Source organism: Lycium ferocissimum, chromosome 10 (genome assembly GCF_029784015.1).
Source record: "Lycium ferocissimum isolate CSIRO_LF1 chromosome 10, AGI_CSIRO_Lferr_CH_V1, whole genome shotgun sequence".
Taxonomy (NCBI): Eukaryota; Viridiplantae; Streptophyta; class Magnoliopsida; order Solanales; family Solanaceae; genus Lycium; species Lycium ferocissimum.
In genome coordinates this window covers 20,114,787-20,135,713 of record NC_081351.1, presented here as the reverse complement: position 1 = coordinate 20,135,713, position 20,927 = coordinate 20,114,787, and the positions used below count along the sequence as shown (strand labels likewise).

The 20,927-nt window shown below is 32.8% G+C and overlaps 2 protein-coding genes, 1 long non-coding RNA gene and 1 other non-coding gene across 5 annotated transcripts in view; 1 reads left to right on the top strand and 3 right to left on the bottom strand.

The window, feature by feature from the left end:
- Positions 1-525: 525 nt before the first annotated feature.
- On the bottom strand, positions 526-598 carry TRNAA-AGC (transfer RNA alanine (anticodon AGC)). Its single transcript has one exon. It is a non-coding gene; the product is annotated as a tRNA-Ala (tRNA).
- Positions 599-1,376: 778 nt separating this feature from the next.
- On the bottom strand, positions 1,377-5,304 carry LOC132032748 (probable ribonuclease P/MRP protein subunit POP5). Of its 2 annotated transcripts, none has more exons than XM_059422448.1 (4): positions 5,152-5,304; positions 2,306-2,495; positions 2,065-2,202; positions 1,377-1,743 (listed from the first exon to the last, which is right to left on the bottom strand). In XM_059422448.1, exons 2-4 carry the CDS (start codon positions 2,481-2,483, stop codon positions 1,595-1,597), a joined length of 465 nt encoding a protein of 154 aa, XP_059278431.1. In that variant the 5' UTR covers positions 2,484-2,495; positions 5,152-5,304; the 3' UTR covers positions 1,377-1,594. The 2 variants fall into 2 exon arrangements, with proteins under 2 accessions (XP_059278431.1, XP_059278433.1); XM_059422450.1 differs by lacking the exon at positions 5,152-5,304 and adding an exon at positions 2,919-2,937.
- Positions 5,305-14,484: 9,180 nt separating this feature from the next.
- On the top strand, positions 14,485-18,556 carry LOC132032744 (uncharacterized). Its single transcript, XR_009408588.1, has 4 exons — positions 14,485-14,634; positions 16,314-16,425; positions 16,518-16,735; positions 18,282-18,556. It is a non-coding gene; the product is annotated as an uncharacterized LOC132032744 (long non-coding RNA).
- Positions 18,557-20,085: 1,529 nt separating this feature from the next.
- Positions 20,086-20,927, bottom strand: part of LOC132032983 (inactive protein RESTRICTED TEV MOVEMENT 1-like) — a 22,121-nt gene continuing 21,279 nt past the window's right edge. The window contains exon 2 of the mRNA XM_059422814.1: positions 20,086-20,355. Coding sequence (XP_059278797.1) covers positions 20,086-20,355 — 270 coding nt within the window. The remainder of the gene's footprint in view (positions 20,356-20,927) is intronic.

Here is a 20,927-nt window from a genome sequence, read left to right as displayed (position 1 = left end):
AAAGTAATACTATTTAAACTTTAGTGTGAATGCAAACACTTGAATTAAAAATCATTAAGTTATATAAAAAAGTATTTTGAAATGTAATAAAACGGATATATCGTCTCTACAAATCATTTTATTAACTAAGAAAATAAAATGTTTGAAACTTGGTATTTGATTAAGATATATTACTGTATTGTTACTTCGACATCAGATAGTGCATCGATTTTTTTTATTGAAAAAAAATAAGTCTACCGAGGTCATTGTTTAAAAGAGAAAATAAAGAGATTGTAATTTTGAAAAATGGGTATAAACCACTAAAGGACGTGGTGCAGCATATGAAGCTGGTTCTTCCTTAACCAGAGGTCTCGACTTCGAGTCCTGGCTATGAAAAAATTCTTCGTAGGGGGCGCTTTCCCAAAATGGACCTAGTCGGGCTCCAATGCGGGTACACACCGGATGAGAAACCAAAAAAAAATGGATATAAAAACGTCTTGTTAAATTATTCCAGACCCAAAAAAGTTGGATATGAAAAACTAAAAGTGGAGATGCGGGGTATCGATCCCCGTACCTCTCGCATGCTAAGCGAGCGCTCTACCATCTGAGCTACATCCCCTTACTGCTGACGTGAACACCCATTATTGATATCTTTTGTACTTATCAACTTCTTTTTTTTTTTTTTTTCTTTATCATTTAAACGTCGCTCACATTTGTGGAAAAAAAGATAATTGCATAAAAGGACAAGCAACCACTATAGTCTAGGAAAAAACTATGCTTTTGATATCCGATCACAGGGAGTTCAAAAAAGGAAATGATCCTCGTGAAATGAACATACTATTAAAAAACCTTATGTGAGAGAGATGGGATGGAATAAAGCACTAACATATATATTTTAGGGGTCATTTGATTGGTGATAGTTGACCGGATTATAATACCGCTATTATATAGTGACGACATTATTTAGTCGAAACATATCTATAGCTTGGAATTTCTAGTGAGATCTGTTAAACCGCAAAGGAATGAAATCCGTTTGGAAGAATCTTATACTGAAAAGGCGATCAAAATGAGTTCTAAACCTCCATAGCAAAGCTCACTCTTTATGAGGTGATCAATACTTTATTTATCATGCTTCAAACATCCCAAGCATTTGCTTGCTAATCTAATACCTTTCATCTGAATTTATTCTCTTAACTGATAGATGTCTAATTAATTGGACTAAAAAAGAGATGCTAAGGGTACAATTTAAAAAGGTGAGTTGACTTTATACTAGATAACTGGGATAAGCAAATACCATATACTAAAACTTTGAGCTATCAAATATTCTTCAAATTACTATTTTTATCTGTGAATGAAACAATGAAATAAATGTTGGCAAGTACAAAGGGCAATAGCACTACATGACCTTAACGAACTATTAATTTCATCAAGTTCTGAAGGCATATATGTACACTTGGTTAGAAAAACGCAATACTGGAACCTGCTAACGAGCATAACTTTAGAGTAAACATGTGTTGCATAAGTTAATGAAATATCCTATTGTATAACTCAAATGGTTTAAGACAAAAAGAACAGTAACAAAAAGACAGCATGTTTTCATGAGACTTTTGTCATGTTAATGTTCCAAAACTTTGATCTTGTCTAGATAGTTTTGCATTTGCTGCTGAACCTCTGGTGTAAGGCGAGCTCCGGCCGACAACTGGTACTGCTGAAATTTGAACTCATCACATTTCAAAGCAGCAGCTCTACATGCCCTGATACTACCTGGAAGGAGAAAATGTAAAAGTATCGTGTTATATTTGTTGCAATGTCGTAGACCTATTAAAGATAAAAGGTCTTGGGTTGTGGGATGGATAGGATCCCTCCACCCTTAACCAAAAATCTTGTTTACGAGCCCTGAGAATGAAATAAATTCCTGGTAGGAAGTGCTTCCCACTTTAATCGGCCTTACGTGGCGCGAATTGGGATTAGTCAAATCAACTATAAAAGAACATAAGGCTATGCACCATTCAGAGAACAATGTCAAAACGAGTTCAAAGAGAACATTGTATTCCTCCAAGGCGCTTTTCTGACGCTACAACTCACCACTTAGGTCTAGCAGGTTGAACACCACGGGGCAACTCCCGACACTTCTGACCATTGTTATTGCAGCCCAAACTTTTTGATGCTCATCTCTCGATGCTCGTATGATACAAAGTTTTGTAATTGGATTCACATACTTCACTGCATAAAATGTGAAATTTTCAAACTGCACCGAAATTTCCGCGAAGAAAAAAGCAGGGCAAAGTCAATGCTTAAAAAAACAAGCTCAAACTAATCAACTCACCTTGAAATGAATTTGCTGAAGAGGCGAGGCCACATTCACCAAAGTTTGTTAGAATGACGTCCCTGATTGCTTTGGTCAAGTTAAATTGAGTGATTACGATGGGCTTATCTGATGCAGTGTCTTTATTTGGATCCAAAGAAACCTCCATCACCATGTATCTATTCTTAAATCCCACCATGATCCTTTTTACCTAATGAGCAACAATAAAATAACATAATACATGTCAAGAGTAAGTTCTGAAGTAACAGAAACTTCCAAGACAAATCAACAAATAAAATAGCTTGGTTAAGAATATGTAACTTTCTAAAATTGTATAAGGAAATTGACATGTACATAATCTTCTTTTTTTCCGGATGAAACATCCATAGCAGAAGCAGGATCAATGGCTTCTTTTTATTTTATTTACAGTATAAGATAACGTAAAAGATCATTTTTCTGATAAAGTAATACTAGTAAGATTTTATTGATGTATGGGAAAAAACAGGCGCCCGTATGCAAGAGGATAGAAACATACAAATAGAAATGGTTTTCCACAAAAGCCACAGTAATCTTCTGTACCAACCGGGATCGCGTGGGTGCATCAAAAGGAAATAAGGGATAACAGACTACTCACTGTACATACTTCATCGTTACCCCTTCAAAAGCCCTCCTATTTCTCTCTCCTAAACCGTAATCTTTTTTTGTACTCCTGTAAGATAAGGTAAGGAATCTATGCCTTCTATGAACTATATATGCAATTCCAAATCACCTGATAAAAAAAATTATGCAATTCCAAATCACCTGATAAAAAAAATTGCAATTCCAAATCACCTGATAAAAAAATTATGCAATTCCAAATCACCTCGTTTATGAAGGCAGCAAGTGAATTCACAGGATTAAATTGAACAGATCAAAAACAAATCACAGGCTTAAATTGAATATAGACAGAGTCATACATGACAATGAGGCTGTACTTGCTAGTTGCTAACAGTGGCACTGCCAGTTTTAGAAAAACATATAACCTTGAGACATCCCTTATAGCTTCAAAGTTTTACAAACCAAGAAAGGCATCAGCAATTATTTTGACATCTCAAAAGGCTTTGCTTGAGATTGTAGTTGCCATCCAACAATTTAAAGAGATGGGGATTTAATATGTCAACTGTTTTTATTTTATCTGAAAACATTATTAGATTTTATATGTTCTAGTCTGTTGAGCTTACTCCTATAATCTTAGGTTGCCTAATGATGGACATAAAATTCAAAAAATTGATACTTTACAAATGCATTTCACATCACCGAAAAGAAAGAAAAAACTAATAATGATTATCATAATCAAACTCGGATTTTATTTTGCCGAATGTGCAATAGCACATAAGGAATCAATGAATCAGAAAGCCACAAACAAAGAACAAGAACTCACACTAAGAATTTGTTAACTTAAAAAAAAAAAAAAACATGAATAACCATAAACAAATAAATCAAAGTTTAAACTGAAAGAGAACAACCAAATTCATGCATCAAACAAAAGACAATCTAGACTAAAGGGACAACCTTTGTCCCATTCACCAAACCAAACAAGTTCAAACATGTAATAAATCTATTTGACGACAAAGATAATACCATTTTCAACCTAGAAACAAACATTATCAATTCAAAAAAAATACTCAAACAGCAGATTCATGATGTTCATTTTCAACTTAAATCGGCAATTTAAAGACAATGATAGGCACAAGATAAAATAAAAGGTGAGCGATAAGGATAGAATTATGAAACTAACTTTGTATTTGTTCGATTCAAGGTGTGATTACAACCCAAAAAAAATGTTAAAATAACAAAGCTTCTGGTGTGAGAGACATGAGGTGGCGGCTGTGCCGTAACTGGTCTTAAAGTTATGACCGTTGTGGAGGTTCAATGGGTCAAGAAGGCTGTGTGATGAGTGAAGGGGATTTGCTAGTTATGGTGGTTAGAGATTAAGATTACAACTACAACAACAACCCAACGAAATCTAACAACATAACTTTAGAGGGTAGAGTGTACATGTATTCCTACCAAGGTAATGAAATTTCCGAAAGACCCTCGGCTCAATAGAAAGCATAAAATGAGGTCGAGATAAGGCCAAAAAATTCAAAAAGATGCAAATGAAAATAACGAAAGCAAAGCCATGATGAAGCGATTTTCAAAGGGACGACTTTGTAAAATAAGATAATTAAAGTTCCAAAACTTTAGCATCATAAATCTAAGCACAAGAAATTATAAAGCGGTTTGCGACTACTAATATTAAAGGATAAATGAGACTCTGGTCTTCTACCCTAATGCGAGTCCTCCACCTCGACAACTGGTCATGCTCGAAATTTGAACTCATCACTTGTCTAATCACCGTTAGAGGTCAAGTCTACATATGTACTAAAGGAGCACACGAAGAAAATGTAAAAGTATCGGATACGATTTGGATATATTTGTTGCAATAGCATTCGGTCAGTTTGATCTATTTTAGATATACGTTTGGGTTATTCAGCTTCTCGATTTATATAGACAAATCGATCGAGTGGAAAAAGCTGATAACTATGATAATTTAGCAAAATATAAACTTTCACAAAACTACATCATCCATTCATAAGTGTCCTTGAATATGGACACCATTCCTATAACAGCTCAAGCTACAAAAATAATCATAACAAGATAATACATAAACAACATCAATATCTTTAAACACCCCATTTTGCTAAGATTACTCAATTATAAAAATAAAATAAAATATGTATTGAAGCTCATTTAAAAATTAAATAAGTTTCACCTGTACTTTTTACTTTAGCAGAAATTAAGTATGTAAAAAAAACCAAATTTTTGGTGGAAATTGAACAACTTACTGAAATTTGGTGGTGGATTACACACGGGCAACGGCACGGGCAGCAGCGGCACGGCGGTTGACGGTGGCAGTACGGCGGAGGGGCAGCAGACGGAGGGTTTTGGTTTTTGGAAAAGAAAGAGGAGAAAAAGGAAACCAAAATATTTATTTATATTTAAAGAAAAAGGATTGACACAAAATTTTAACTTTTTTTTTTTTTTTGTGGAAAAAAGATCAAAAGTTATTGTGCGTTTGGACCAAAAAAAAAAAATGTGAAATTTGGAAAGAAAAAAAAAAGTATAGTACAGTATTTGTCCTCAAGTTGAAAACTGATGCAGTATTTGAAAATTGAAGTTGTGTTTAAATATTAATACAAATTGGAGTTGTTTACTGATTTTTTATGAGTGATTTGGAATAAAATTTGTGAAAACAACTTTTTGAAATTTTTCGAATTCCGAACAATTGTACAAACAATCTTTCGAAATAAAATTTCAGAAGAAAAGTGAAAATTATCCATGACTAAGTGGGCTTTAGTCAAGTTTTCTTTGGCACGTGAAATAAAACAAAATTTATTTTACCTAAAAAGGTCAATATATATCCATAATACATTCAAAAGGGTTAAATATCTGAAGTAATTTTAGATTGACTTATCAAGACAAATTGGGTTGAACAAATATCCCTTTTATCTTTGATTTAAATATGTAACTTTCTCTATTAAAATGTATCCGGAAATTGACATGTACATAATCTCTTTTTTTCCAGATGAAACATCCATAGCAGAATCAGTCTGATCAATGGCTACCCCTTTTATTTTATTTACAGTATAAGATAACGTAAAAGATCATTTTTCCTAATTAGGAGAACTGTTAAAACAAGATGAGATTGCCCTTATATGTTAACCAAACATTAAAGTAATCTTGTGAAAAAAGATTGCCTTTGTCTCTGCTTCTTTCTATTTGCTTTTTTTTTTTTTTTTTTTTTTGACTTAAATCTGCAAAAGTTTATATATCAAATTCATGGGGGCATTTTATTTATTTCCATACTAGTCAAAAGTTTTACTGAGAAAATCCATCTGACAGCTTGGTGCAAAAGGAAATTCATAACAGACTGATGCACTGTACATACTTATCTACCCCTTCAATAAAATTCTTCTCCAAAAATTTATTTCGAAAAAAGGACAAGTAAAAAGTTAAGAATTCTGTTAATTTTTTAATCATTGAATATATTAGCAGATTAAACCAAAAAAGTTAAATTCAAGATTATGCACGTTGGTTACTTTATCTTATTGAAAAAATAATTGTTAATATCAGGCTAATCAAAAGTTTTATCCTCCTCCCCACGTGTAGCAATTCATTGGTCGTTATCAAAATCCCAGAGGAAGTTCATTAGATTAAGACCTAAACTCCCTCTGGAAGTATAATAAAATCAGTTCATTGCTAATGGTCGTAAAGGTTGTGGAGGGGAGGAGATGTTAGTGGTGGAAGAAGGGGAAGAGAAAGGTAAATGGGTTGAGGTGGTGAGGTGAAGTTGGTAGTGCCACATTATGTCCACGTTGAACATTTCAACGGAGAAAAAGTTATTTGAACACGAAGTAAAAAGAAGGTTATATTTGACCTTGAAGGATATCCCTTATAGATATATTTAACCGCACAAACCAAGAATATTTGACCATCAGTTTATTTTAACATGGGAAAAGGGCTTTGCCTACTCTTGAAATAGTTCACATTTACCATCCAACAATACTTTCGAAAAATTTCCCCTACGATTTAATAAGTAGCAATATTTTTTATGGCCCTTATCTGAAAACATTATTAGATTTTGGATGATGTTCTATATGCCACCTCTGTTGAGCCCTCTCCCTCTCTTCTTTTAATCTTCAAGCCACCTCGACCTTCCCCGCCCTAAATTCATTCGAAATAACCCTCTTATTTTCATTTTCGAGGCATTCAATAAAATTGTATTTTCACCTGATGATGCCCATTTTCAATCTTTCACATTATCGTAAAGATTTAGCGAAAGATTAGCTAATGATGTTAATCTTACAAGAGTTAAAAGACATTCTTTTATGTTATTAGAAAGATTTAAACTTTTTATCTAAAAGTATCTTGATTTGTCATAATGAGTTTTAAGAATTTTAATGGTTGTGAGGTTTTTGGGTTGGAGATAAATGGACAAACAAAGTAATAGTAGTGGCGGTTATGGTGATTAGGTGAGATGGGTTAGTGAAAAAAAAAGATATAATTGTGGAGGAGATGGTGGTGGTGGGTATGGCTTCAATGGTGGTTGGAGGTGGGCTTTGTTTGTTTGTAGAACTGAAATGGAGAGGGGGAGAAGGTGGTGAGTGGCATGTCATGTGGCATGCCACGCAACAAATATTCGGACAATCTGGAAGTTTAATTGCCACGGTGGACTTCACCAAATGGGGGCTATTGTCCCATTCACCAGGGGCAAAAATGGTAGAAAGTATAACGGAAAAATGTGATGAATCTAGTTGAGGGGCAAATCAGGCCCTTTTCCCTTTTAACATCCAAGAGTTATGCATAAAAAAAATTTGTAAGTCCATATATATTTAACAAGAAGAACAAATGAGCTCATTTGCTTTTAGACAATTCACCCATTTGAATTTTACTCTTCTTGCTTAGTATTTTCTTCGGCTGTTTTGTGGTTTTCTTCGTGTGCCTTAGGGTTTTTCGTAGAAGAAAGTAATCTGTAACGATACATATCAGTGGTGGAGGGACGATATTGGCGGGCTGGAACCTATGAAACTAACAATTAATCGGAGAGAATCTATGGAGGGACGGTATTGGCAGAGTAATCGGAGGAATATCTTTGAATTCTATTTTCCTTCTGCTCTAACTCATTTTAAGATTAACAAAAAGAAACTTGCCATTGTATTAATACTAGTGAATTAGCCCGTGCTACGCGCGATCGTTAAAGAAAATCAAAATATGGCTAAACAACTACTGTTAATTTTTTTTTAATTGAAAAGATCAATCATCGATCAATTTGATCTTTTTCTCTGTTCTTCGATTAATACAATTGGTGTTCTAACCATATTTTCAAGGTTGATACCAACAACAACAACATACCCATTAAATCACACATGTGGGAATGCAGGGAGGATAAAGTGTATGTGAGCGCACACTATACTCGGAAGGTAAGAAGAGCATTTACGAAAGACCCTCGGTACGAGAAACGTGACAAAAAAAGGTCGAATAAAGACAAGTTGATCAAAGCGATGAAACCTGAAACTAATGAAAGCAAAAAAAAAGTCATGATAAAAGCGATCTAGAAAGAAGGCAATATCACGGATAAATAAGATAATCGAAGTACAAGAAACAACAAATAGTAGTAGGAATCAAAAGACTTTTCAAGGTTGATACCAAATAAGAAAATATCAACTCGACAAATTCAATATCAAACAAAATGACCCTCCTTAATTTTGACCTCCCATCTCGTATGTCACAAGAATCATATGCCACTAGTGTGGCAAAACTGCGCCATTCGGTCTTAATTTTTTCTTTAGGTATTTCTAGTAAATATTTTAAGTTAAAAATTTTGTTTCACACTTATACAAATTTAATTGAGAAAAAAAAATTATCACATATTCTCGTTACCTTACATTTTAAAAATCTCCTTTTTCATTTTTTGTTATTTTTCATGACTATCTACCCTTCTTTTTCATGTGTTTTTCCCTTATTGTTTTCCATCCTAATAATTTTTGCTCATGTAATCCTACTCTTCTTGGTATTCATCCCATCATTTTTTTTATTTTTTTTTTGGTTCTCCCTTTTTCCCACTCTCTTTTTTATGTTCTTACCTTTGCTTGTTGAATTCCTCCATAAAATCAGTAACTATTATTATCCTTTTTTTAAACAATCAAGTCAAACTCGTCTTTCTCTTTTTACTAATATAATGGAATGATTAAAAAATTTCATATCCTGATCATGATTTATGTGCTATATTAAACATTCATAAATAATCTTGGTTATCTTCCGCTTCTATCTTCTACATTTGGATTATAAAAATCGCATGTCGATAAAGTAAATCAATGTACTCCAATATTAAAAAAATAAAAATCAATGTACTCTAATATTTATCAGGAATTATTCATTCTTGATGAGTATTTTTACGAATGATCTTGCTTTTGTAATTTTATACAAATTTTTAAATCTTCCTTGCGGACTGCAGTAATCTATGAAAATGTGAAAAACTTGAGGACTGCATTAATTTTACATATCAATAAACAACGTTCTTATAAATTGAAATGTAGTTTGAAAATTACAAACTAATTTTACATTCTCATATTCCATCAATAGATTTGTTAAGTCGATCCACATGATAGCGGAAGGATATATAGATACTTCCTTAAGCAGCACACATGTATACATTGACTTCCTTACCCTGCCTCTACTTTGGAAAACACTCTAGACACACAAAAAATGAACCTCACAATGAAAAAAGAAACAGAAGAATAGTTAATTAAGCAAATAAAACCTTTAGAGAATGATATAATTATGAGTTGAAAAGGAAAGAAGAACCACTTTATAGTTTATACATACAAATAATTTCTCTCAAAAGAATTTCAAACAGTGATAGTTAAAGCATTACCATCTCAATAGCCTACTATGTTTGTATGTCGGGCCGGTCTTAAGAGCAAACGAAAAAAACTGTTGCATGAAATGGGGAAAAAGAAAAAGGGGAAAAATTGTTGACAAAAAGAATGCTAGAATAGTTAAAGAAGAAACTTGTAATTCTATAAATTAACAAATAGAAAATACCAAAAATGACATTGCAATTTGATCCGTATCTTGGGTAAGATCCTTTTCTATTGCTATATGGTATGTCCTCGTGGCCATAGTGAGATTAGGACAAGGAAAATTACACAATGTTACAAAAGTCCTAATGAGATTAGGACAAGAGAAAATCAAGATTACAAAGAATATACTAATTATAGACTACACATAGCATAAAAGAAAGCTACTCCAACAAAGTATTACAGAGCCCAGCTAGAAGAGTTAACTTTCAATTATGGCTTCTCTGAATGGTATCTCAATTTTTCCATGTTACACCAATAGGACTTGCTCATAAGGAAAGAAAAGGTTCTTGAAAGAGATTAAAAGCCTGTTTATTTGGGTTCTAAAATCGAACTTTTTTTAAAAAGTATTTTTTTTAAAAAATGCTTTTAGCGAAAAACGATTTGTGTTTGGCCAATTAATTTAAAAAGCATTTTTGAGCGGGAATTAGTGTTTGACCAAGGTGAAATGTTTCTAAATATATTTTTCTTTCAAAAAGTCTTTTCAAAAAAGTGTTTTCGGCAAAAATTATTTTTAGCTTAGGCTACTCCCCCGTTTATTCTTCCTGTTTTTGGCCAAACACCTCACTTTTTTCAAATAAGCACTTATTGAAAAAATAAGTACTTTGGGGAAAAAAATAAGTTGAGCAAAGGTGCTATAAATCACGACTTTTCACAAAATTTAACTCTTAATCATCCTATATTAGCATACCATTAAGAGGATCTTCTAATGCAAAATTAAATAATTGGGGGTTATGAACATGAAAGGTTTGAGAGTTATGGATATTATTAATATCAATTAAGAGTAGAATTTATGAAGATATACAGGTGTGAGTTATGGAGATGACTTTTTAAAATAAAATAATTGAGATAAATGAGAAAAAAGGAGAAAAAAGATAAATAGGATCCTTGGCCAAAGAGAGGTGTCATATCACCTTGTCTATGCCTAGCTTTATATTATATAAAAAAAATTCTTTTGTCATTTTTATTATAAGTTATTTTACACTTTGCATAAATTTCTTCACTTTTTAGTGAAGAGTTAGATTAATCTCCGAGGTGGCAATCATGTCTCAAGCATGTTTAAATTGGAATTAGAAAGTAATGAAAATATTGAGGTCAAATATTCATTTGGAAATTCCTATGACATTAAGAAATTAAAGAAAGAATGACGCAGAGCTTATAAGCTAGAATGCTTGAAGAAGATAAAGAAAGGAGGAAACAAAAGAAAGTTGAACCGATGGCAACCCTAAAATTTAACTTTACGTTATTAACTTTGATGAAAATCAACAATCTTTCGTAATTTGTGTGAGGAGGAGGATAGATGTACGGGGAGAAGCGATATCTTCTTTTGTCCTCTTTGCCAATATAGGACTCTAATAGACCTTAGTTTGTATAGTATGGTTAGTTTAACTAAATCGGATGTAAACATCCAGTGTGGGTAAATTTTTACCAAGCTATAAACACATACTAATAACTGGTTATATAATAATAGCAATTTTTTTTTGGCCTTTAACTTGGGGCCTAAAGTGGATGTTTTAATGGTCATATCCTTGAACCACCCATGGTTACCCTTCGTGTAGGGTTCTAGAACCATTTTCCCTCTCAACGTTCTTTCATAGAACCATTTTCCCCCTCAACATTCTTTCATATTTTTTGTTCATCGTCATACTTTCTCACTTAATTGGACCAACGTAGCTTGAAGAACAAGTGTTTAAAGGATTAATTGATGAAAATCCACCATAATTTGTGCGGGATCACGACATATTTCTTCTTTGAACTTAATCATACCTCTAAGTATGGTAATTTCATATTCATCGCTCCACACTTTTGGAAAAACTAGGCTTCTTAGAATTTTCATTTGTTTTGACCGAAGTCAATCTCCTCTCATGGATGGAGCTTCATTATAAAGTAACCTTGTGTCTTTGTCTTCCAACTCTTTTTCTTCAATATCCTTAATTTTTCTTTTCTATAGATTTTTTTCACTTTGTCTAGAGAAGCAATACCCTCTCACTTTTGTCTAGAGAAGCAATATTGTGGGACCTAAAAACTGACACCGAAAAATCGGGCAAAGTGGAAAATACATTAAATAATTTGTGTTCATTTTTCTGTTTATGAGTTCTGGACGATAAATATTCCATTTTCCTAATTATTGCTCCCTCCGTCCCAACTTAAGTGACTTAGTTTGACTGAACACAAAGTTTAATAATTAAAAAGAGATTTTTAAATCTTGTTATCCTAAATTAAAGATGTGTGTAATGTACTAAAATGTCCTTTGAATCTTGTGATTTTATACTTGCCGTGTGGGATGTTTGAATTATTAACTTACTAAATATAGAAAGAGGCACACCTTTGTTGGACAGACCAAAAAGGAAAGTAAGACACTTAAATTGGAAGGGAGGGAGTAGCATTTTTTTAAGGTGCAAATATAACCCTCAACTTTGTGATTTAGAGTAGATATATTCCTCGTTAAAAAAGTGGTGCATAAATACCCCTGCCGTTACACAAATGGTGCAAATAACCCTTTTCGCTGACAATTTTTTTTTAAAAATCATTTAGCTTGTTTTTTAATTAAAAAAGAATGATGAGTGGCTTTAAAAAAATAAGTCAACCTATTTTTTTGGTGGACTTATTTTTTAAAGCCACGTGGTGATTTTTTTCCTGGTGGGTCAGGTCTAGTTCATTTTAAAAAATGGGTAGACTTATTTTTTTTAAAGCCAAGGAGATATTTTTGTAAACGAACGAGACAACACACTAGACAAAAAAAATTGTCTCGTGGCTTTAAAAAATAAGTATACCAAAAAATGGGTGGACATATTTTTTTTATAGCCACGTGACATTTTCTTCATTAAAAGATAAGTTATATGATTTTTTAAAAAATATCTGGCAGCAAAAAGGGTATATTTTTGCGCCATTTCTATAATGGCAGGGGTATATTTGCACCATAAAAGTAACCCTGAGAAAACGTCTTATTTATAGTTTTAGTTTGTCTTTTAATAATTAAAATTTTAATATACGGATACATATTGTAGGGGTGTAAGAATAAGATTTTTATAGTACAGGAGGTGTAAGTGTTTGATTTCATAGAACAGAGAGTCTGTACGAGTCATAATATAAGGGTGTTTAGTATAGTCGGGTTAAAAGAGTAAAATTGAATAATTCCAATTGAAATCGGGTTATTTGGGTCGATTTGGGAATTTTCGTCAAATGAGGTGTATTTTTGTTTAATTTTCATAACGGTAAAGACAGAAATAGCCCAACTTGTAACAGAGGACAAAGTAATCGATAAATGAAAGTATAATGGTATTTTTGACTTTTTACCTTTTTTTTTTGTGTGTGAAAATGGTAACGAAGTGAAGAGAAAAGGACATAAATGGTCCCTTAACTATAAGAGTAGTTTCAAAATAGCACCTTAACTACGCACTTAATAGTTTTGGTCCTTGAAGTTTGCCACAAGTTAACAAAAATTGTCCCTTAACTATGAGGGTTGGTTACAAATAGTCCTTTAAGTATGCACTTAACAGTTTTGGTCCTTTAAGTTCGCCAAAAGTTAACACTTTTAGTCTTCGACAAAATATTTATCGAACTCTGTTTGTTAGATTTGACGAGAACTATGAAAAAAAGAAAAAAAAAATTAGCGAGGACTCATATTTAGAGGTACACATTACTAAAGAAAAAATCAAATACCTCGGGACAAAATCGACGGACGTTAGTCAGTTATAGGAAAAAATAACAGACTTGATAATGTCAGAAAATAGTGTCTTGGAACATAAAGACAAACAGACTCTATTGATTAAAACCGAGGGAGTCCAATGAAGGTCTCAGGTTCGAAACCCCCTGCCTAGGACAACAAGAGATTTGCCTTAAGGTCGGGTAGCTCGTCGCACCGTACTCGCTCTAAGCTTTAGTGTCGATTATCTCTCTTGTATGATTTGCAAGGTATTGCACAGGAGCTGGGTTGATCCTGTGTGCACCTGAAGGGTAGCGGTTGTGGGTTTCCATGTCATTAAAAAAAAAAAAAAAAAAAAAACTGAGGGACTCCATTGGAAAATACACTAGACTTCAGAAATTAATCGACAGAGTCCGTCGATCTTTGTGTTCCGAGATATTTTTTTCTGACATTATCAAGACTATAGATTTTTCCTCGGGTTTTCCTTATAACTGACTGACGTCCGTCGATTTTGTCTCGAGGTATTTAGCCTTTTTTTTAATAATATGTACCTCTAAATGTGAGTTGTCGCTAATATTTAATCTTTTTTTACATAGTTCTCGTCAAATCTAATAAATAGAGTTCGATGAATATTTTGTTGGAGACTAAAAGTATTATCTTTTGGCGAACTTAAAGGACCAAAACTGTTAATGCATAATTAAGAGACTATTTTTAACCAACTCTTATAACTAAGGGACTATTTTTATTAATGTGTGACAAACTTAAAGGATCAAAACCGTTAAGTACGTAGTTAAGGGACTATTTTGAGCCTACCTCTTAGCTAAGGGACCATTTATGTCCTTTTCTCACAAAGTGAATATAGGAGTAGTACAAATATGAACACTTGTCACTGATAAATCCTTCATACATTGATACATCAAGAAGAAAACTCAAAAGTAGAAGAAGAGGCAAAAGGACAGAGAGAGAGAGAGAGAGAGAGAGAGAGAGAAGTCTCAGTTTTGCTTCAGCACTCCCACCCCCCACCCCCACCACCCAGTTTTCAGGTCAGGTTCATTTTTTTACTCTTTTATTTTTTATTTTTTATGTGTTGATTTGCAAATCTTGATAATTTCATTTTATGCATACTAATTGCTTGTTTTTTTCTATAAATAAAGTTTTCATTTTTTTTTTTTTGGATTTGGGTGTGGAGTATTGATGTTAGGTTTCTTGTGAAAAAATAAATAAATTGCTTCTTGTACCTTTTTACCTTTTTTTTTTTAAATAATTTATGTGTGCTTCATTGATTTGCAGTTCTTGATAATTTCATTTTGTGCATACTAATTGCTTCTTTCTATGAATAGAGTTTTCATTTTTTTTTTTAGCTAATCACTCTTTTTTATTTGTTTAGTTCTGTTTTGGGTTCTTTTTTTTTTTTTTTTTTTAATTTGGTTTTGGGAGTATTGATATTAGGTTTCTTGTGAAAAAAAAATTGCTTCTTGTTCCTTTTTACTTTTTTTTTTAATTTTTTTTTTATGTGTGCTTCATTGATTTGCAATTCTTGATAATTTCATTTTATGTATACTAATTGCTTGTTTCTACGAATAAAGTATATATTTTTATTTTTTTTAATTGAGTGTTTGGATTTGGTTTTGGGAGTATTGATACAAGAATTCTTGTATAAAAGAATTTTTATGTGTTTTGAGAATTTCGATTCCTTTAAAAAAAAAAGAAAACGAATTTAGATAAGAATAAGAACAACTGATTTCGTAAACAAAGCAATTCATTGATTTAGATAATTTCATTTTAGATTGCCCTGTGAAGATTCATGTTTCGGGAAATGATTTGTATGAGTAGCCGTTTGGCCATTAAATTTTTTTTTTTTCCCGGAGTTGAATTCCGGAAATCATGTTTGTTCATAAAGGTAGAGGTAAGGTCTGCATACATCATACCCTCCCCAGACCCCATTTTTGGGACTACACTGGGTAGGTTGTTGTTGTTTGTATGTTTGGCCATAAAATTACGGAATTCAACTTGAAGCTGAATTTCAGAATTTGAAAAACACCAAAAAGTTGTTTTCACTGCAAATCACTCACAAAAATTCAAAAAACAACTCCAATTTGTATTAATGGCCAAACACAACTCTAAATTCCAAATACCATTTTTTTACTTTGAAATTTTTTTTACTTTTTTTCAAATTTCACAATTTTTATGGCCAAACGGGCCCTCAGAGTTGCAAGGAAGAATTGAATAGGAAGAAGAAAAGAAAGAACTAGCACACACATATGGATACTGATTGCTTGTTTCTACGAATAAAGTTTGCATTTTTTTATTTTGTTTAGTTCCGTTTTGGGTTCTTCTTTTTTTTTTTTTTTTTTTGGATTTGGTTTCCGGGGATAAGAAGAAAAATTGAAGAAACAATTTCGTAAAAGAATCAATTCTTTTGGTGTGTACTTGAGCTGAATTTCGAATTATGCTGTGTACTTGATGAAGTATATGCATTGCAAATTATGTTGTGTGCTTGAGCTCAATTTCGAATTAAAATTTGAGCTACAGAACTGAAAATGTTTAAAAATGATAATGATTATGTGTAATTATGAAGAAGTGATTCACTTGGTTTTAGAAGATTTATATCCCAGTATTACTCTTCGGAATAGTAGCTTTCTCCCTTTTGAATTTTGATGAGAACTTGAATAGCTCTGCTCATTTTGTATCTTTAACTCGAAATGATGATAAAATGCATTAGGTTTCACCGAAGTCAAGCCTGTTGTGTTGCTTCTCGGAATCTCCAAAGATGACAAAGGGAATGGCAATGTCAACTACTATTTCAATTTTTGGGAAAGAGATCAATTTAGAAGGTACTACTAATCTCTCAATAAGTTGGATGATAACATACTCTTTTAGAAGCTTTGTTCTTTACCCCTAAAAGATTCATTTACTGCTGTTTCAGCTTGTGAAAGAAATATCCGTTCAGAAGGTGAATCTATCAATAAGTTGGATGATGACGCGCTCATTCAAATACTTTGTTGTTTATCCCTTAAAGATGCAGCAAGAACAAGTGTCCTTTCACGTAGATGGAGGTACTTATGGCGCCGCTCACTCATGCACCCATTGAATCCTATGTAAATTTCCCATCAAAAATCGAATGCAAGTATCGTGGCCCGTAAAGTGAGTATTCTTGCATTAAATTTCTAGTCCTTTTTATCTCAAGCTTATTCCTGATTCTATGGATGATTAGATTTATTTTGCAATCAAGAAGCTAGTTAAAAGCTTGTTATACAGTGCCAACCGGGAAACAAATTCTTCCCATCAAGAAGTGCTTTATTGATTTATTATTTCTTAAACTTTCTGGTTTAGATGTTAACAAACAAGAGATTGAAAACCTTTTACTGAATTTGCATTATTCAGTGTTAGCCTGAGCGAAAAGCACACAAAAACGACAAAATTGTTAGGGTTTTAAGGTGTGAACGGGAAATGAGAAAAGACACCTTTTGGATTGCACCTCTCCATCTCACCTTTTCATTGTCTGTAAATTCAAAGACCTTGCCCCAGATCTTAAACACTGAAACATCGAATTTCTGCACTCTGCATCTGCATGTTTTCTTACAAGCAAAGTCGAGTCTTTGTGTGGTTAGTAACTGTCTTTAAGTTTGATGAAGTTATTGGCGTTTGAGGTACCGCTACTCCAATAGCAGGTATTCCGTTCTATGCTATCCTGGGAGGAAATAATCACATACCTCGGATACTTGAGGAGATTATGTTCCTTCAGGACACACAGTGAATTCTGTGGGCTCGGATTCTTTTCTCTCTTTCTGTTTCTGTCATTTTATACATTATTCAAACGGAGATACCAACAAGAACCTATTAGAGCTTTAAGCCCATAGTGCAATTAAAATGTGAACTTAAACGAAGAAAGCGCCAATGAAGAAAAAAACAAAAAATAGAAATGTAATGCAAGCAAATATAACTATAAGTACAAACAATAATTATTCAAACAAATGAATGGAGAACAATAACTTAGATAAATATATATAGATATTGGTGTGCCCTCAAACAGAACCTATTGGTGAAGGTGCACACTCTTTAGCACCTCGATGTCTACAGTAAAGCAGAAATTAAGCGAGACGAAGCGCATGACCTGAGCTCCTCCTAGTTTAAGGGCTTAACTGCACTTAACTGAGCCTTAACAACAATGACATTGTCTGGAATATTTATGCATAGGTGATCTTTTTTGAATAATTGAAAGTACACAACCATGACTGAAGCTATTGGGTTATCCTTTTATATTGAATTTTTTGACTGTGCTCCAAATATTATGCCTTTTACATTCATTGAATTACCCTGTGGTATTCAAATTCTAAGCATTCCATTGTAGGATTAGTCTTTTAATATGTGTACTGGTTTCAATCCTCATTCCAAACTCATGAAGCTTGTCTCGGAGTGATTATGGTTGAACTTGATTCTAACCAGTTGTGTACTGTCTTCAAGTGCTCGACATTGACACAACGATGTAAAGTTAGTTACTAATAGACTTTCTATCATTGTTGATTAGGGCATTTCCTGCAATTGTCCATAAAGGAAAAAAAAAAAGAGAATTGTAGTGTGTATTTAACCTATATACTATGTCAATCGTCAAGATATTCCCTGCATATCACAGGTAGAGAGTGATGCTGTGATCGTCTTTAACGAATTCTTTTCTGCCTTCTCATTGCAGTGAATATTGAGATGATATTTATAGAACAAATGTTGTGAAGATCATAGAGAAGGTTGTAAAAAAAAAAAAAAAAAAAATTCAAAGAGAAGGCAGAAGAAGATAGCAAAGTTACTATTAGCAGATCCACATGAAGATGTTCATAGCAAAGATCCTTTTTGCTGTGCATTGGTTCATGGCAAAGATGTTGTATTTCCTTTTCTTTTTCACCCTTTAAAGTTGATGTGACCTTTAGTTTATGGAATTACATGAAAATGTCATCAAAAGTGTTCCTCCAATTTCTAAATTTTTCTTTGCAATAAGCAGAAGGAAATACATATTTGCCATCCTACAGATAGCGCCTGTTTTTCTCAGGGTCGTTTGGTAGGAGGGATAGGATGGGATGGGATTATTAGTCCCATGAAATTGATATTATTCCATGTTTGGTTGGTGGGAGAACTCCTTTGGTATCCCACCCAGTCCCATCTATATGGAATAACTTATCCCTCCGACCGAACGATACCTAAGTGGTAAGTATTATTGATGTAAAGAAAATGTTGATTACATCCAAAAAGTATAGGCAAAATTGGGTTTTCCTTCTTTTCTTTCTTTAATTTTTCTTTTCATGGTGATGGTTCTATGTTTCAGCCAAGCAAACAACAATAGAAACGGTTTAAGGTGTTATTGCATATGTCAATTCAAACATAAGGCATAATAGATTGATTCTTAAGCAATAAATATGATATTTTCAGCTTTTATTTTATATATATACACACATACTGCATTCAGATTTGGGGAAACTAGCAGAATTTTCTTCAGGCATTCAAAAAATTGATTCTTAAGCAATAAGTATGATATTTTCAGCTTTTATATATATATATATATATATATTCCATACAAGTATCTAAATGGATGACAGAGTAGTATCTCGAATAGTTCAGAGGCAAAATTGATCATTTCCCTCCTTTTAAAAAAGGTTTTATCCGACCTAGAGGTCCATTAGTGGAGAGGGGCAAAAGTGTGTTATTTGGTTAACGAAGGAGAGGAAAAAAACAAAACGAAAGAAGCTATTCTATTTCGAATAGTTCAGGAACAAATTTTCTCCTATCCTTATCACAAAACGAGACAGTTTAAACTTTGTATCATAGAGTTGTACTTGCAGGCGTGATTGGGAAACTAACATACAAATTAAGAAACAGCAACCTTGCTCCTTTGGATTAAACCTACAACTTTAAGAAGCTTAGCACAAGAAAATCTCACTTGAAGGGAACCAGAGCTTTCACTAAATAAATATTTAGCAGCAACATAAACTTATATTTGTCAAAGACTACAACTTTGAAGAGCAATAATTTTAAATATTCAAATTATACTCTTTCAAAATCCGAATTTCTTTTAGGGTTGAGGGAAATCCAAAAAAAGAAAATAGAAAAGACTTTGTGAAAATTCAATCTCCCCATAAGATATCGGTTTAACGACTTTATCATTAAGCTAAAGATTTGATGAAAATCCAATTGAAAAGATATTGCTCAAACGACTTTATCAGTAAGCTACTATTCGACTCTTGCTAAATCTGAATTTCATTTAGGGTCAAGGAAAGTCCAAAAAGAGAAAACTGTAAAACTTGATGAAAATCTAACTCGTTGAAAATCCAATCACCCGAAAAGATATTATAGACAAAGAAAATAAATGAACTTGGTGAGAATTCAATCACCCGATGAGATATCGGTCGAACAACTTTATCAGTAAGCTACTGCTCAATTCTGATTAATTTTCATACATTCATAAAACATTACTCTTTTCTTCACCCTTGACCTCTACTAGTTTAGAACTAAGTAATTGGCTTGATATAAACACCAATACTTTCAAGGTAATGAATATGAGTAGTGCCATGAAATCCACCAAAAGCTCCATCTGTTCCAAACTGAAAATCAAACTCAATATCAGAGCTTTCATGGTTTCCAAAAGGTCCATAAGTACCTTTATTTGTACCAAATGTCATTGACGTCACATAATTAGCAGGTTGAATAACCCTAGGAAGAAAATCCACATAATAACCACGTATCCAAGTTAGAAACTCTGAGGGATAATCAAGTTTAATCTGCAAAAAAAAAAGGTTCCTTAATAATAAGCTTTTACTACAAGAATCATTTTAAAATTTACATGTTAAATGTCATTTAACATGTGTATTCTTCAAAAACGTTTAATCAAAAAGCCTTGGTGCTTTATGATTAAAGTCATCTTCCGTAAAAAAATATTTTTCACAAAAAATGTTTTTTACAATTCTCTCACTAATATTAGAGTTGGAGAGGGAAAAGGGATAGTGAGAATCAAACCGACACCTATGAAAGACTCTCGGTAATATAATTAGAGTAACTATTTTTTGAAAAATGTATATTAAAGATAAATAATGGTATTAGCAAATGGAGGAGTATTTTATGAAACTTTTGAGTAGTAAGGATTAAAAATAATGTTCTACGTGTTAGTGGGAGTAAAGTTCTACATACGAAGTTAAAAATTAAGATAATGTAGATAAACGACTTCCGCTCATAAGCAAGAAAATTAAAATTATTGTAAAATTTTCTAATACGCTAATAACGATTGCGATTGAGGAATAAGGATTCCTTCATCTTTAATTCTTGAGTTCGAGCCCTGCCACTCAAAGTGAAACTT

Coding starts and splice junctions, on each gene's coding strand:
- LOC132032748 (XM_059422448.1), bottom strand. CDS start 2,483: ATGGTGGGATTTAAGAATAGATACATGGTGATGGAGGTTTCTTTGGAT. Junction 2,203..2,305: donor TTCAGCAAATTCATTTCAAG/GTGAGTTGATTA, acceptor CATTTTATGCAG/TGAAGTATGTGAATCCAATT. Junction 1,744..2,064: donor CAACCTGCTAGACCTAAGTG/GTGAGTTGTAGC, acceptor TTCTCCTTCCAG/GTAGTATCAGGGCATGTAGA.